Source organism: Abramis brama, assembly GCF_963993115.1.
Source record: "Abramis brama genome assembly, chromosome: 11".
Classification (NCBI taxonomy): Eukaryota; Metazoa; Chordata; class Actinopteri; order Cypriniformes; family Leuciscidae; genus Abramis; species Abramis brama.
Genome location: NC_139973.1, coordinates 11920730 through 11939969, shown reverse-complemented (window position 1 = coordinate 11939969; position 19240 = coordinate 11920730). Strand labels below are relative to the sequence as shown.

The 19240-nt window shown below is 36.7% G+C and overlaps 1 protein-coding gene across 1 annotated transcript in view; it reads left to right on the top strand.

Moving 5' to 3' along the window:
* Positions 1 to 5278: 5278 nt before the first annotated feature.
* atp10a (ATPase phospholipid transporting 10A) overlaps positions 5279 to 19240 on the top strand; it is a 53669-nt gene continuing 39707 nt past the window's right edge. The window contains exon 1 of the mRNA XM_084127877.1: positions 5279 to 5928. Within this exon, the coding sequence (XP_083984003.1) occupies positions 5501 to 5928 (428 nt within the window). The 5' untranslated portion in view covers positions 5279 to 5500. The remainder of the gene's footprint in view (positions 5929 to 19240) is intronic.

The following is a 19240-nucleotide window of genomic DNA, read 5'->3' as shown; positions in this document are numbered from 1 at the left end:
AATGTGAGCTGTACGAAAGACCAAAATAGAGCTGAATAATATGTGCAAAGCAATTTTTTGAAGTTGTGCTATATGCGCAATAATGCACCAGAGGACAGGACCTTTGTCTCGCCAGCACTTTTGTGTTTGGAACTCATCACAATGCCATCTGCTCCTTTTCACATAGACCTAAATGTCACCAAAACAATAATAAAACCGGAAATGACCTATTGTGACTTCAACAGTCCTCACATGAGAAACATTATAACAAACATACTAAATGCCTTAATGTCCATTACTTCTGTTCTGAGTATATCAAAGTTCAACCAACTCATTGATCTTTACAGCAGAATACTGCAAAGCTTCAAATGCATTCTGGTGTGAAACGTGGAGATATTCGAACCACTTACACAAATTGCATGGCTCACTGGTTCATTGTAATGGCTTATAGTATTAAAAAGCAAATTATGATGGATAAAATTTCAGATGTGAATGACATTATGTGTTGACAGGTTGGAGAATTGCCTAAATATAATGGTGGTTAATTTCAAGTAAAATTGTATACTTAGTAAATTGGGTGTGAATGAACAAGTCTACAGTACAGCAAGCGGATTTTTTTCAACTTTGATAATGTTAAATTCTATTTTTGGGAATTGGGAATTCCCAAACTGTTAAATTCTTCCCTAATGAATAAGATAGGGTCTAAATAATACTAATAATCTGTAAAGATTATATTTTATCTTAAACAATATTACCCTTAACATCAATCATCACTGTTATGGAGATGCATTTAGTTATGATTGCATTCCTCCGCTGTGATTAGATGACTCAAATGAATCACTTTAATTACCCTGTGCTCATACGGTTGATAAATGATGTTATAATTTGTTAACATGCGTGATGTGTAAAACAAAGAAATGAATGATAAGTGTTACAAATATTTTCCATTGATGACACCACAAGTTACCAGCACATAAGTATAATATAGACTGTAAAAAATGACAACAGCTGTGCCACAAGAGGGCAGCTTTTTCAGACACAACCCCATAACAACATCAACGCCTAAATGTTCTAATGCAAGATTCATTCGATCTGTTAAATGACAATAATAAATCCACTTGCTAAGCACAATGATGTAGAGGAGCAAAACAGTGGCGAATGCTGAATCAGGTTTTAAAGCCAGCCACTCTCCAGGTTTATTGGAAGTGGAGGGTGCATCTATCCAAAGCTCCAGATCTCAGCAGATTTGCAAGTGCTGGGTCATTTAGCCGTGAGCGCACGGGGCAGAGGGAGATCAATCAGAGCCCTATCCAACCCACTGTCACCCTTGATTTGCAGTACTAGTGTCCAGCTGTTGGGTTTGGGAAAAAATAATGGCTGATTGACTCTGTGGCATCTTGGCATTGGGGAACAATTCAATTTCCCAGTGATGGATGGTCAAAGAGTGCTGGTCCTGAGACACTGCAGCATGCTGCTACAGACCCAACGCAGAACTGAAAAACAGTAGCGAGACAGGGAGAGTTTCCAGTCATTCGAGCTGACTGCCAGAAAGCCACTGCAATGATGAAAAAAATGAAAATGAAAATGAAAAAAGCCATGTGGTCTGGGGAAAGACTTACAGGGATTGATCTGATTTCCTTTTCTTCTGAACAAGCTTTTCAAAAAACTGTGACAAAATTGACTGTGTAGTGATAAAGAAATAAACCATTTCACATAGACTAAAGAATCTCTATCCAAAGCTAATTTCACATGACTATTCTGAATGAAGCATAATGATGAAAAAAGTAGTGACCTATGCTCAGCATTTTCATAAAAGAACAGTTACTAATGTATTTGTCTCTGCTGATGTCAAAATGTGTTTTTCCATTTGATCAATATCGATATCAGCTGTTTTATCTATTTAAAACTAGATCTTACCTCATTGTCATGATTTATCACTTAGATTTTATAGATAACTAGAAATTCAACAGCTGGTATATGCCGCATACAGATGTCAGAGCACAGAGACAACTAGCTTTGTTTCCTTCTCTGTTCAGTAATAGAAAAAAAAAGAAGAAATAGCCTATCCTGAATGGAATTCGAACCAGTTCTTCCCGTTCATTGTGCAAATCTTGTACCATTAACCCATACATAGATGCCACATTAGCGGCTGTTTCTATGGGCTGCTATGCAAAAACTGTCTGCCATATTGGAATGGCCAAAGCCGGTCCATCATCACTTGGCTGTGCAACTGCAACCTTAGTTATATGCATGTACTGTATGAATAATTAAATCTGCAATAGACAGAGGCGGACAGAGTACACAGCTACATTACTTGAGTAAAAGTACAGATACCCCTTGCTAAATTTTACTCAAGTACAAGTAAAAGTACTACAGTCAGATGTCTACTTAAGTAAAAGTACTAAAGTACTTGTTTTTAAAAGTACTTGAGTATCAAGAGTACAAGAGTACATTTTCTAAATATTGCATTACTACTGCCACAGTGCTTACATTGGTAAACACAGCAAACACTTGAAGCGAAAACTATCATTAACTTGTTCAGAAAATTGAAATAGTCTGGCGAGGTGGGGCCACGGGTTGGCACATTCCCGGGATGCGATATTTTTTTTCCCAGGATGGTAGGGGAAGACTCATGAATATTCATTTGGGAAGTCATCCCTGATTGGTCTGGTGACCTACCCTTAACCCCACCCCTAAACCTACCAGTCACTGGGGGTCTTATGACCTCCATAACCCCGCCCCTAAACCTACCCGTCACTGGGGTTAAGACCAATCAGGGATGTCTTCCCCTACCATCCTGGAAAAAAAATATTGCTCCCGGGATGGACCTGCTGCGTCTTTATACATTGTTTCGTCCATGGTTTCTTATCTAAATCTGACCATGGAGTTGACTTTGGCGGAAAGCTGAAGGTGATTGCTGATAGGCTGTTCCAATCAGTGGCGCCTGCACAATCCAATCACATTTGAGAGGGTTTCCAAGATGTTTCTTTTTTCCTTTTTTTTTTTTTTTTTTTTAGAAGAAGTAACGGGTACTCACAGTTATGGATAGAAATGTAGTGGAGTAAAGAGTACAATATTTGCCTCTCAAATGTACTTGAGTAAAGTCATGAGTACTCCCCAAAAATGATACTCGAGTAAAGTACAGATCCCTCAAAATTGTACTTAAGTACTGTACTCAAGTAAATGTACTCAGTTACTGTCCGGCTCTGGCAATAGACTTCAGCATGTGAGTTTGATAAACTTACACAATACAACAAAACGAAGGCATTAGCTAACACGACATTAAAATGTTCCTATAGTTTAAAAGCCTGTAATATTGAGTTGATACATATAAAAACACAAAGCAATACACTCTCGCTGCACAATGTTGACCGTTCCAAGATGGCGGACGCGTCAACGTGTCTTGATTGGTCGAATGTGAAATTTAACCATACATATATCTATGACATTAACCCACCTATTTCTGTAATCAAACTATGCCAACTTCATATCTGTTTACACAACTGCAACAATGGCAACTGTATATACTAACTTGAAACAGCTATAATAATCCTCAGATTACTGTCTGTTATGCGATGGACAACAAACATGTTTTCATTTCAGTCCTCAAGGTAACATACAGAGTTACTGCAAAGTTGTTTTTTTGTATTCTTAAGACAGATGGTTTTATTCAATCAGAAGATAACAAGGAAGAGACATATCAAAGAGTTTATTAAACTGCACTAGGCGGCACGTTTGCTTTCGTCTCATTACAGGGCCCTGAGTCACAGAGAAGCTGATTAACTTGTTTGTGGAGATAATATAAACATAACGAATCGTTAATAGTTTCTTGGCTAAAGGAATCTCCACCAAACAAGGGCGTAGATTTGGCGTGACCACAATGTCATGAAACGTTCATGTGCTATTTTTAATTGCACTGAAATATCCACATTTTTGGTGTGGTCTGTTTAATAGTCCTGTGGGGAGGCAACCATCATAAAACCTACTCTACTACATACTAAATAATGTCCAGTAGTAAACATTATATAAATCCCTCTATTTTGAGTAAATTTTTTTCAACCCACATTAACAACCGTTGCCAATTTGTTAGCCTAATAATTAATATAATTAATATAATTACTTAATTTCTTAATTTGAACAATTACGTTTGTTATCTATAAACTAACAAAAGCACAAGAGTAACTGTGAGTATATCATACAGTCACACAAACAGAACACACTTGAAATAATTTTGTCTGGTTCCTGAGGTTCAATTTGTGCCAAAAAGTAACTGTTTTGTACAATACATTTACCCAGATAAATTATTATATGTTGATGTGTATGTTCTTTGTTTATATCGTAATGCTTCGCCTTGTTCTGTCATTTGTGGAAGGTTTTTTCTAAAAACTATTCCGTTCCGTCTGTGCCAAAAAAAAGTCTTGACTGCTTTGCACATACATTTGTCAGTCTACTGTTATTGCTGTTGTTTTATTTGTGTTGTCCTGCCTGTCGTCTGTTTGTGTTGTCTGCTTGTGTTATCCTCCCTATCGTGCGTTCAGCTCAATTTTATATTTTGTACGTTTAGATATCCAGGTAAAAATATGATGTTGTTTTCTTTATCTTTATGACTCTATAGTCCTGAAGTTTCCTTCTTTGTGCTTTGACATAATATTCTGAGTTCAAGGAAGATGGTGAGAGACTCACTATTGAAAAAAATAGACGACAAGGAGGACGACACAAATTAAACAAAGGCAATAACTGTAGACATAAACACACAGTCAACATATTTTTTTTGCCAACAGATTGCCATATGTTAGGTTCCACAGCTCTCTATTGTCAGTAGTAGTTTTATGTAGTCTCGGTTTCAAGTTGTTGGGAATGTTTTAAGATCTTGAAAGTGAAGAGTGACTGAGGTCATTCTTACAGAATTTTTTCTTTTTTTGCGAACTATGCATTTTTCAAGTATGCATTTTTGAACTACTACTACAGATTAGATGCAACCGCCGTATTTCGGTGTATTCTAGCAAAAACTGTATTTATGCTAACGTCTTCCATTGGAATCGCTTTTTCTCAATGGTAACGCGTGGCACTTTCAGTTAAGATGTTTCATTTGTAAGTGGGCGGGGCTACGTATGCGTCAGCGGTGACGTTCCTTTTGTACCTCCAGTGATTGGCTTGTTTTTTCAACACGGTCTGCGTAAAACCCCGCATCTACAATCATATGGATGGACTTTAAGTAGCAATACTGACCTGTAGGTTTATCCTAATGATTTATGTTACTAAAATGTGTAACAGCGCGTACGTATAATCACTCGGCCCTGCCTTAAAGCATCTTCATCTACTGAGGGGAAAAAAAGATGCCGCTGTAAAACTTTTCAGTATTAACGAGAGAAAGGGAGAGAATTGACGCGATGGCTGAGGACGATAAAACAAAGTGAAGAGCATTTCATACTGTCCTACATCATCAAGGAGGATCAGCATGATTACATAGATACCATCTTTTATTTGTTCAAGGAAAAGAGACAAAAGTTTTGGGCGAAGTATGGCGCGAGAGACTGGAGAGTCTGGAGACACGAAAAGTACCAAAGTGAAAAAGCATAAAAGGAGGAAAAGCAAAAAGGAGAGTAAAACAAGGATTGTACACGCCAACATTTTGTATGACCATACCAAAGGAGGGGATAACCCCAACAGACACTATGCAAACAATAAGATCAAAACCACAAAATACACTCTGCTTTCTTTCCTACCGAAGAACCTCTTCGAGCAATTCCACCGGTTTGCCAACGTGTATTTTGTTTTCATAGCCTTGCTGAATTTTGTGCCTGTGGTCAATGCTTTTCAACCAGAGTTGGCTCTTGCCCCTGTGGTTTTTATTTTGTCCGTTACCGCTATCAAGGATTTATGGGAGGATTACAGGCGACACCGCTCGGATAAAGAAATAAATCATATGGACTGTCTCGTTTACTGCAGGTAAGCACGTGCTTGAAAACTGACCCAATACAAACTGCCATAAAGCTGTGTGTATTTGTTTAGTTTTACTAGTCGACAATACACAACTGTTATGATTTTGCCTTGCTTCTGGACCTGTGGGCCTGCCTACCTGTTGACCGAGGAGTCTCAGGATGTGGATCATATCTGCATTTTGGACGCGCACCTGTTGTTTGTTTGTTTGTTTGTTTTTTACAATTGAAAGTTTTAACCCTGGGTCAATGTAATCCTGGGTTACCTTGTTCCATGTTTCATACTGTCCATACTTTATCCTGGGTTGTTATTGAGGTGCTGCTGAGATATCACACAGTACATTCGGAAACGCTGTGTTAGAGTTATTTGAGGTTAGTAATACCGACTGAACAAATACAGCACGCAACCACCTGTCTATTACATGCTATCCAGTTGTCGCCATATAAATGTCCTCTGGTTGTCGTAATCTTTAGAAATATAACGTTACCTTTAAAACTCAAACACGTTTGACATTTTAACGTTTTCCACATACCTTAAACGCAACACATTAAAACCTTTCTCTACAAAAGGGAATGAATAAAGTCACCATGAAATCGCAATTGACCATTATTATTTTTATTTATTATAAATAATTTATCCGTGCACATCATTTCAGAAAAGAAAAAGATGTGCCCTATATTCTTTAAAGTCCCACAATACATTTTTTTTTTCTGGTTCCAGAAGATGTTTCACTCGGATATCCGAAAATAATATCACAACTTTGATTAAATGCTTGCCCCATTGATGTCAGCCTGAAACAGTTTTAAAATCGGTTGTCTGTTACCAAAAAAAAAAAAAAAAAGTGTTACTTTTTATCATTTCATTTTACCTGCTGTCACACATACCTTTGGCTCCACAACCCTTGGAACAGGGTTTCATAACCCAAGGTTAAAAAGTGATCCTCGTCCTCAAGTACAAGTAAAACTGAAACGTTTTACATAGGGTTAAACATGACTTTAACCCAGGGTTAAATGGATGGGTCACCCAAAAATGAAAATTCTTTCATTAATTACTCACCCTTATGTAATTTCAAACCTGTAAGATTTTCTTTCATCTTCGGAACACAAATGAAGGTCTTTTTAATGAAATTGGAGACCATCCTGTCCCTCTGTTGACAGCTACCCAACTACTTCGTTGACACTTCAGAAAGTTTTGAAGCATCAATGTGGTAGTTGGGTAGCTGTCAATGGAGAGTACCGAAAGCTCTCAGATTTCATCCAAAAATCTTTATTTGTGTTCCGAAGATGAATGAAAGTCTTACAGGTTTGAAACGACATGAGGGTGAGGAAATAGTGACACAATTTTCATTTTTGGGCGAACTATCCTTTAAATGCAGTATGAAAAGTCTCAAATGATTACGGGCAACTCACTAGCTTTTTGAGACTCATGTTGGGAAGCTTGGGTGGTGGTGTTAGTTTGCTGCCTTTATTTTATATTTCTGGTACATTTTGTTATTTGAAATGCCTCATACCACATGGCACCCATAAAGACATACTGTTGTACTGATGTAGGCAAAGAAGGAACTTTGGTTGAAGTATCTCACTGTGGGTAAATGAGTACTGTCACAGTGGTGGGTATGATCATTCTTGTATATTAACACTGAATTTCAATGAGTTTAATAACTATTAATTTCTGTTTGTGTCTAAAATATTTGTAATGTACATCTAGTATATGGTTATTAGTATTATGCAATTGTAGCTGATCACCTTAGATAATGTCTTTATTCTCAAACACACAACATTTTTAAAATAAAATAAAAAATAAATAAACTAATTCAAAATATTAATAAGAACTATAATAGTATAATGACACTGAAATAACACTGCTCATTCATTTCATTAAGTGAAATGAAAAGCTCTTCAAACTTTAAAAACTGGAGTGAATGGCATTCAGCTCCTTTCTCATTCTTGACGTTATGTGGCAAACACATTACCCCTAGTTGTGAAAGTGTGTCAGATAATCAAGTTAGGCACTCTTTTGCGTGCTGTTTAACTTCAGTTTTGTCCTTGGTTATTAACACAATGTACTTACAGTGTGAACTTGCTGGAACAAAATATAAACCTCCATCCACTTGAAGCTACAGGTCCTTTAGCAGATAAGACTTGTCAAGAAATTTCACTTTGTACAGAAATGAAGGACGTTGGATTGCTGGTGAAAAATCTGCCTTGTTTGGAGATCTTCCTGTCTCTCATCTGCACTTTTGAAGGCTTCCACTTGTTTATTTCTCAGAGCCAGAGAGTCAGACTGTATTTCTTGATGAAAAGCGGCACTGTCGGCCATGTTAAGGCCATGTATCAACTCTGTGAAAAGCCACAGTGTTTCTCAAACTCCACAATCTGGGCTTGTGCTGTGCCAGTGTTGCTCTCAAGGCTGGGTTTGATTGAATTTTCTCAAGCAAATGACTCTATTTTGAAAACTGTTCCCATTGCTAACAAAACAGCACTGAAACAGATCAAATCTGTGGTATGATGTCATCCCAGATGAACCTGATTTGACCTTTAATATGATTGCAAATTTTGTCATGGAATCTCACATTTGAATTTCTAGCCACTGGTTGGACTGTAAAGGACACATTTCCATTTAGTCTTAATGAGTACAACGTTTTGAAGAATGCAAGTGTGATTTGTTCGATGGGACCGTGCATTTTTCTTAGCTCTTCTCTCTAGCAATTCCATTGGGTTTCACAGGATGTTTTTGTATCTGAAAAATGTTTTCCACGTGTGCATGGCACCCCAGCAGTACAGTATAACTACAGACATCTGTTGAAAGTGTCATGTTGCCTGATGTTATTGAAATAACAAAGTGATTTAATGGCTTAATGTTTAAGGAGAGGCTTTATATACTTTCTGTGCATAAAACACAGTTTGTTGTTGAACACTAACTGCAGCACTGTGTAATTAGCCAACTTTTTTCTATTTTGTATTGCGTTATTGCACAATGATGTAAAAGTGGATAGAATTATAAAGGATAGTGCATATTGTAGATTTTCTTCTCTTTCATCATCCATTGCATCTTGCCTCATCCATGGATTACGTGTTTGCCTGCGCACAAACTTCAAAACAGCTGGAAGTTCTAGAAGTCATTTATTCAAAACTTTTAAATACAGTATTTTAAAATGTACTTTATTCCTGTGATTTTTAAAACTGAATTTTCAGCATCATTACTCCAGTCTTAAGTGTCACATGATCGATCAGAAATCATTCTATCATTCTCATCACTTGAAAGTAGGCCTAATTGATTTACTGTTTATTTTTATCTGCCATCAGACTATCTACGACATCGTTGGCATAATACTTCGGTATGGGTTGTGTCTTGATTTGGACTGGCATTCTGACACCGCAAGCTTCATGCTTTTTAACCTTATCTCCACTTCTTTTTTTATTTGATTTTCTTTGCAGTTATTCTGCTTATTGTACATAATATACAAGTTTATATCAGTAGTCCCAAATTCATAATTGTGCCCACACAGTCTGTTTACAATGTCTACCATTGTTACGTCTACCTATATGAAAAAGTTAAGAGACCACTGCAAAACTAGCAGTTTCTCTATTTACTATTCATATGTATGTGTTTGAGTAAAATTAACTTTTGTTTTATTCTATAAACTACTGACAACATTTCAAATTTAAAGTAAAAACTCGGTCATACAACATGCAGTGTTTTCAGACCTTGAATAATGTAAAGAAAACAAGTTTATATAATTTTTTTTAACAACACAATACTAATGTTTTAACTTCAGAAGAGTTCAGCAATCAGTATTTGGTGGAATAACCCTTATTTCCAATCACAGCTTTCATGTGTCTTGGCGTGCTCTCTACCAATCAGTCACATTGCTGTTGGGTGAATGTATGCCACTCCTGGTGCAAAAATTCAAGAAGCTCTGCTTTGTTTGATGGCTTGTGACCTTGTGTCCTTCGTCTCGATCCCGTTCCAGAGGTTTTCAATGGGGTTCAGGTCTGAAGTTTGGGCTGGCCTTGACAGGGTCTTGATCTGGTGGTCCTCCATCCACACCTTTATTGGCCTGGCTGTGTAGTAGCATGGAATATTGTCCTGTGGGGATAAACAATCCTTGGAGTTGGGGAACATTGTCAGAGTGGAAGGAGGCAAGTTTTCTTCCAGGATAACATGTACATGGCTTGCGTCACACATATGGGCAGATACTCAATATTTAGTGTCTCTGATCGGATAGGAGGCACAAAAAACTTGATCATGACTTCCCTGTTATAAAATATTTTGGTGCCATTTCTTGCAAGTGTTGATTAAGAAGGCAGAGTGTCACTGAATTTGTTCTCTGGTAGCAATTTTTTTTTTTTTTTTTTTTTTTTTAGGTTTAGACTTGCCTCTGAGGGCCTTGACATTTTAAGGTACTGAGAAACACAGAAGGCTGTTTAATTAGTTGGACTAAATTAATTCCTCTACCCTCTTAAAAATAAAGGCTCTTTATTTTAAATGATGGTTCCATGAAGAAGCTTTAACATCCATGGAACCTTTCCATTGTACAAAAGATTCTTTATAATGGAAAAGGGTTCTTTAGATTTTTAAATAGTTCTTCACGCTAAGAAAAAATGGTTCTGAAAATGGTTCTTCTGTGACATCACTGCAAAAAAAAAAAAAAACTTTTCGAACCCTTATTTTTTTAAGACTGTAGGATCGCAAAAAGCCGTCTGTACATGGTAGGATATGTATTGAATGGTACAATCAATATCTCACAGTGTATGTGTGTGCGTGTGTGTGTCCATGTGTGCGTGCGTGTGTGTGTGCGCATGTGCGTGTGTGTGTGTGCGGGACCCTGACCCTGACCCTGACCTTAGACATATTTATAAGGTGCAGAGGATGCAGGCTCTGTCTGTGGCTTCTTGTTATGAGTTGCTCTTCTGTTTTGTTTAGTTTATGTTCATATTTTCACCATCTTAAATATAAATTGAAGGTTTGTCTGCCAAGCCATAACATTTCTTTTTTTGCTGATCGACTGTGCGCATGAAGGAACGCATTTTATTTGCAGGGTCATCCTGTTCAAACAGAGAGGACTATTTTTGGGGAAACCTACACAAATTGAGTTCTTGTTTAGCTTCAGGGTAAACACAACTTGGAGACATATCAATGATTTGTTAACACTGCAGGGTCTCCGAGATGTCAGCACTCAAGGCAGATGCTCATGTTGGACGACAGGGTTATGCAAGATAAAAATGATTTTATTATGTAGCAGCAAAGTCCGTTTGTGAGCACTGTGATAGGAGCATCTCGAGTCAGTGTGGTTTTTCTTTTTTTACTATTCAGGAAAATTTCTAAAACCTTCATAGCCCGCCTCTCCGACAGTTTCACATGGCCTATTGTTTGTGTTTGAGAGCAGTATCAAGTGTAACTCGTAAAATAATGCAAGTAATTTTTCATGAGAGACAGCGGGATCAGAAAAACAATAGAAATGTCTAGAAAGCGAGCGTGTCCCCTCCTTTCCTGTGTTCCGTGAGCAGCGGCGAGATCAAAAGACTTTTTCTATTGTGTTTCTTGCTGCTCTTTTCAAATGCTTACAACAAAAATATCGCACAGTTCTTATGAAAATCTGTTTATAGTGTGACAAGGTGTCCTGGGGGATTTTCATATCAACACTTCTTCTCTTCGAGAGTTGAGAGAGGACAGGAGGCAGGAATTCAAGGAATTTTGAGCTTTTGCAGGGTGAGATAGTTCACGCTATTTCAAACGGTTCAGGTTCACCTCAGATCATTGTAAATCACTGGCACAGTTCTAAAATGGATATCTATATCATGGTAACCCTCAACAGAGGCCCTGACTGTAGTCAATTTTTTATTTTTTTTTGTCATGGTAATCCATTAATGTTGTAATAAAGCAGGCTTTATTAAGTGATTACTTGTCCTAATTATTTACTATTTGTCTTAATTTGTGAATGTTTACACACATGTGCTTTATTCAGCAAGAACGCATTGAATTCGTCAAAAGTGACAAAGACGTGTTACAAATATTTCTATTTCAAATAAATGTTGTTCTTTTAACTTTGTTCATCAAGAATCCTAAACAAAAATGTATCACAGTTTTCACAAAAATATGAAGCAATTTCAACCTTGATGATGATAATAATAAGAAATGTTACTTGGGCACCAAATTCTAATGATTTCTGAAAGATCTTGAAAGACTTGGGTAATGGCTGCTGAAAATTCAACTTTGCCATCACAGAAATAAATAACATTTTAAAATATATTAAAATAAAAAACATTTGTTTTTAAATTGTAATATTACTGTTTTTACTGTATTTGTTGATCAAATGAATTCAGCCTTGGTGAGCATAACTGTTTAGGATGTTGTCTATGTAGATTCATGACTTTCTAAAACATCCAGGTTATGAAATGTTCAAACAAACTCTTTATTTAAAAATCACTGGATTAGATAAAAATGAAACAAGACGTTTTGGTTTTCACACAAATACCATCTTCAGTTGGTTCAAAACAGTATATTTGCGAGAGTTACTTCTTGTGTTTTTACAACTGAAGATGGTGTTTGGGTTCTTTTAATGTAGTACAGTAAAGTGATTTTTAAATAAAGAGCTTATTTAAACTTGTTTAGGACATTAAATTGCTTATAAATGAAAGTTTATTACATTAATTCTAAACTGTGTGTGGTAGCTGTTCATTTAATTTTGCATATTTAAAAGCTCAGGTTGTATTTTATGTTGATGAACCTTTTATACAATTTTCATAAACAAAGTCTTTGATCAGTTTGATCTTGCTACAGTTTGACATGCTTATGTTTTGAGTAATTATCGTTCACCAAAATTGAGAAGTAACATTCTGCTCCCATGACACTTCTGTCCCACTCAGTTTTTCCATGCACACTAGTTTCTGTCTGTGGTTAGAAGGCTTGCTTTGGGTGGTCGTTTCAGTTATTTTCTTTCTTTTATACTGTATCTTTGGAAGCTTTAGCAGTGATGCGTTATTGGCTATGTGGGACCATTTGGATTTGTAGGAATTGTGTAGAGAAAGAGCCAATCTGCTTTTCAGAGAACAACCTTCGTTTCTGTTGACTAGATACACCCATAAGCCTTTATTCTGCTGAGCTGCTTGTTTTCTCTCGGAAGTCTTGTTGGTGGACCATTTCCACATTTGTGTCGCTGGAGGAAATGACCTTAAAGAAAGTTCAGTTCAGTGGTCTTTTCTATGTAGGTCTGTGCTTGAATATCCACACGTCCCCGTTCATTTGCATTTCTTTGCACATTTCTTCCTAAATGAACTGGTTCATGATTTTATATATTCTTCATTGTGGTAATGTGCTGCTCTTCAAATAATGCAATGTTTGTTATTGCTCATAACAGCAATTGGAACTATTGGATATTTGCAAAAATGACCACAGATAATAGCTGATTTTTTCCCCCTCACTTTAAAGAATCTAGAGTATGACCTCGACCTACAGAGGTGAAATAAAAACAATCACTGATTCTTCATAGGGGTTTGTTGTTAGTGACACATGACTGCACCCCACTCAGCATACCCGACACTTAAATTTAGAACACTCAGTGATTATCTTTGAGTGAGAGAATGCCAAGAAAATTGCCTAAGGAAGCACACCCTGTCTGCACATACATTGTGTCTCCATCTGGTGAAAGCTTACATTGTAGCAGAGCTAAATCTCAATCACTGTTTATGGACTAATACTATTAGTATTGACTTATTATTAATACATAATGGTATTAAAGACATATGGATCATAGACCTTTATTGAAAGAGTTTTAGTTTAGCATTATTGATTGTTGAGTTGCCTGTCAATGTTTTGATTTGACTTAGACTGACAAGGACCCAAGAGAAAAGGGAAAAATGTCTGCTCTGTTAATTTAATAACAGTTTACAGTGTAAGTGACTGGTAATGATTTACTGTTGATAATTGTTACATGGCTATTTTACATTTATAGTGTTTATATTTTAATTTGTTGAATATGATTGAAAGCGCACATTTTCCCTCCTTACTGTTTTGTGAGCCATTGGGGACATAGACAAGTGTAAATACTAATTTTATGTATGCACTACTGCTCAAAGGTTTGGCAAATAAATGCTGTTCTTTTGAACTTTCTATTCATCAAAAAAAAAAAAAAAAATCCTGAAAAATTATCAAGGTCTCCACAAAAACATTTGTAATAACTTAATTTGTAATAAATATAAATAACTGTTATAATTCAATCATAAAAAATAAGAGTTGTTGTTGTTGTTGCCACGAATTCTTTGATTGCACGTGCTGAATTAGTGATTTAAAAGCGAGGGGAAAAAAATACCAAACACTACACATATAAAATTAGGCTTTTTAGAGGAGGAAAAAAAAACATAACTTGCATTTTATTATTAATTAAAGGGCACCTATTATGCAAAATTTACTTTTACATAGTGAACATAAATGTGTGTTGGCAGTGTGTGTACACTAGAGTTCTCAACGGGCCTGAAAATTACAACCCGACCCGACCCGGCCCGTGGCTTTTAAAGCCCGGACCCGATCTAACCCGACACATCAACATAATTATCTGCCCGAACCCGGCCCGCGGCCCGACGCGCGTCGGATTTTTTTTTTTCTCATACACGTATTATCATGACCAGCAGACGGGAATTCAAACCAACCTTTAATGTTCACGCCTTTTAATAATACAAACAATACAAACAACTGAAACAATAAACTTTAAAATATCTAAATAGGCTGTAGTAGCGACGGTGAATTCACCTGCGGCAAGTTTACTTTTCACCAACTCCATCTTCTTCTCTCCAGGCTAAAGGCGTGCACGCAGCGGCGTCAGGTCTGCCCCCGCCCCTCTCCATAATGCACGTTGCACGCAGCAGCCAGACTTTCTTTACGGTGAACAGCAGCGACGATTAATAAATGTTTTTTGTTTTTTTTCACTGAGCGGAAAAGATTAAGCCCGAGGTCCGACCCGAGTCATTTGATTATATTTTCGACCCGAACCCGCGGGTCCCGTCGGGTTTGTCGGGCCGACCCGACCCGTTGAGAACTCTAGTGTACACAACCACCCTATAATGATAACCCGCCCTGAACGCCCCGATACTGGTCACGGCAGTAATGAAAGGGAGAGCACACACTTTATTACAGTTCATCAGAGAAAGTTCAGATTACAGTTCACCTTTCATCAGGTTTAAGCACCTCTCGAAAAGGCATAAGGTCTGTGTTTACTGTTAGTTGTAATGAGTGTTTTTGTGTAATTCGCTGTGTATGTTTATGATAACGCAAGGGAGAGAGAGGGAGTTTACGGATTCGATTTTAATGCGCACTTGTACTGTTTTATTCAACTCTTACAGTGATTTTCTGGAGTAAAAACGCACGCTTCATCTTTTGTGTGATGTACAATAAACAATAAACTTTTGGCCATCATCCAGACCGGGTCTGCTACAACAGGCTTGTACTAATAATGGATAAAAGCAAGATGACAACATAAGTTATAACTGTAATTAATAGGGGTTTAACAATATATCGTGTCTCAATATATCACAATACAAAAATGCAACAATATGTAGCCTATCGTGGATAGTTCACTCTGATGACATGTTTACTGAGGGCGGGACAACCTGTCAGTCACATGGGATCAGAACAGTAGCAAATCACAGCAATCCTACGATCCAATCAATTCCCGATGGACGAAATCATGTTCCGCCCTACATTTTCTTTTTCTTGTTCGAGAAGCAGCCGTTTCACAGGTGTCACTACACATGTAAACGACAAGAAACTAGTGCAGATGCAATTACATTGATGAAATGACAAAATGTTTCATGAAGTGATATAAAATAATTTAAAATTCTTTAATACCTGTAGCTTTGACTTAATTTAAGATCTACTCTGAAACTGAATTAGTGAATTGTGTGCTCATGGTCATCCTTTCACTTATCACATTTCCTCACAATTTTCTCTTTCTTACTCTCTCTGGCTGATCTTTTTGTTCATTCATGTATAAATCGCCCAGGATGTTCAAAAGCTTATCCCCCAAATTCTTAGTTTTAAGCGTTTACAGTGACCAGAATTATTTATAAAATAAGCTAGATTGTGAATTGCTTTCTCAGTGTAACATCCTCATGACCACCCTAATCTGTCTCTGCTTCCTTTCAATGACATGTTTATCTACTTACAACTGGACACTGTCTGGCACTGCTGACCCTCAAAGTCATGTGCCTGTAATCAGTAATAGAGTTAAACATAGGTTCAGAGTTGATTTGAAGGTAAAGTGTGTATTTTACACTCCTGGGTATGGCGGGCCAAGTCAAAAGTTGGCAAACGTTTTGTGGTCTTTTAAATGCTTATCCATTTTAATCACAAATCACTGGTCAGGAGTTTATCAAGAATTACACAAATACAGATGCAGACAGCTTTTTACAGGAGGAAGAGTTAGTGTTGTTCTACTCAATGTTGATGGCTTCAAACAGTTCATGAGTAGTTGAAAAATGTCTCCCAGTTTGTTTGAGTTTAATATGAGACCAAATATTCACTATAGGGTTCAAATCTGGACTCTGACCAGGCCAAAACATGAGCCTGATGGACTTGTTCTCAAGCCAATTCTTGGTTGTCTTTGCAATTTGGCCAGAAGCATAGTTGAAAAATAACATCTGCTCATTCCTCTTTAGATTACAACTTTTCATTTGTGGGAAGAAAGCCATCCTGCAATATTCTCCTGTACTCCAAAGTTGTTGTTTTTACAGTGAAGTAGCTCACCAGTACCAGCAGCTAAAAAGGCTTCCCACACAATGACACCTCTTCCTCCATGCTTCACTGTGGTAGAGAAGCATTTATTATTATATTTCCCACCAGGTTTTCGAAGACACCGCTCTGGAGCATCACCATGCAACTCGTGTTTCATTGTGATTCATCACTCCACATACAATTTCCATATTCTGCCAAACTTCATTCTGTCCTTGATGTTTTTCTGAGAAAGCAATTTTAAGTACTACATTTGCTTAAATATTTCTAATTTCCTGACCAATAAATTGTGGTGAAGACAATTAAAAGCTTAGTGTTTAGCCATTTTGGGCTTGGCCCTTTTTTTCTTTTCTTTTTTTGCCCATGAATCTATGTGCCTCCAAACTGCATTGCCAAAATAACAGGTGAAAATGTGAGTGATTTTTAATGTAGTCATTTATGTGACAAAAGATATTATCTGTCAAGAGACTTGAAGAAACCTTCCCGGTGGCCACTTTTCCTTTTTTGCCAACAGGTGACTCCTCTTCCTTCCCTCTTAAACCATGGAGAATTAGTTCTTCCTCTACTTTGTACACAACTATACAAGCTGAATTTGTGTAAGAGGTCACACTACGGTTCTGTGTTGCAGTAAAAGACCACTCTTATGTGTAGAAGGGCGGGAAAAGAAACAGAAGGAAGTTTTGTTTAGCAGCAGCTCTCAGAGAGCCAGAGTCCCTGCCTGCAGCCATGTTTGCCAAAGCCCTGTAATATTATTTTTGTCCTCCTGAAATAGGCGTCATGTTGTCCATCATGTTAGGCCTTCACCATGATGAACACTACTCTCCCAGTTTTGAACACGGCACAGATGTGGTTTGTTTATTGTTCAGTTCCGTGTGGAGTTTGTTTGGTCTGGTTGTTTTTCCACTTTCAGTGCTTATGGATATGTTCTCTGTTAATGCAGAAGCATCAGAGGCAAATGTCAAATAAGTTTATGGTAAAGCAAATTGTGAAAATTGAACGCCTTGTCTTTAGAGTTTCTAGATGGTTATTTGTAAGAGCACAGTTCTCTGATGGGAGACAAAGACAGATTCATGTACATTGTTTTATTTTTTACCAACATTTGGGTCTCATATTTCTGTGCTATTATCACAATCAAGGCTTTCTTGAATTACAAAAAAAAAAAATTCTACCTTCATATTAGTAATACTAATATGTATACTAGTAATATTAGTATTAGTCATGCTTGCTAAGGCTATTCAAAACCCCTAACCTTAAACTTTGGTGTGTACCTTACATGGCTCCATGTGATTAGAATTGGAATTATTCACCCGGCAGATCCAGAGACTTCATTGCAACTAATGTCTGGTGCACTGTTTATTTGTTTGCAAACATTAGATACACCATCATAGTTCGAATTACAGAAAGGGACAGAAATATCAGTTTTGGGGGGTCAGATAATTTTTCTGATATTGTGAAAAAAATATAATTACAGTTACAATACAAGTCAACTCCTATTTTCACTGTAGGAACATTTTAATGTAAAGCAATTTCAGACACCCCTGTTGTGGACCGTACCATTTTTAACCACCGTGGCTAGAAGCAACGGAGATAGAGAACGACTTCAACTTCTCAAGCAAGTGTCAATGTTGAATGACAAAACGCTAGTTTCATAAAATATCATTCTTTTCAACATTCCTTATTTGTATATTCAAAATATTTAAAATAATCTAATTTAATACAGTTATAATTTTTCAATGTAAATTATTTTATTTTATTGGTAACAGCCTAGTGTCTAATTATTTTAATTGAATATATTTATCAAATTTAAGAATTTGAAATGAAAAATGGAGCATACATTTAATAAAATTAGGGGAAAATGCCCTTTATAAAGGTACAAAAAATTATTCTGAGTGTTTTCAAACAGTGATGTAATGAAACATTGTCAATTTAAGCTTGAAGGGAGTAAAGCCTCTGTTTAGGCTATTAAGGAAATGTAATTTTGCCAAAAGAAGAACTATTATTTTAAATAAATGTTCATTTTAAATCAGCCTACTTCAGTGTGATATGTTACCATATGCTTAATACTGAGAATTTGAATAATTGTAATGTGATGATCAGATGCAGATAGCTAAATCAAAGAATACAGGCGGTTTGTGGGTGGATTATTTATTTTTAATAGTGGATTCGGGTGACTCAAAGTGCACCAGATTAATGAATTTATTTTTAAAATTTACACAATTTTCTTCCGGGGGGGCATGCCCCCCGATCCCCCTAGAGATACCGAGCTCCACCAACAAAAAAATGTGGGCATTAGGCTTTATGATGATCTACAAAAAAAATACACATTTAATTATCTTATTATTAAAATACATTATTATGATTTTACCACCTCCGCCTCATTTTGAGCCAGGAAAAACCCTGAAATAGGCAATAGGCTTCTTGTAAAGGTATTACTTTTACTAGTAATTAGAATGGTATTTCAGTGCACTTAACTTCTAACTTTTGGGAGTTGATCAAAACAGTTTTCTTTTGGATATATAATAACAATGAGATATTCTGTAGCCTACTGATTATCAGTTTGTCGCATGTTTAGACCTTGTATGTGTGTTACACAACA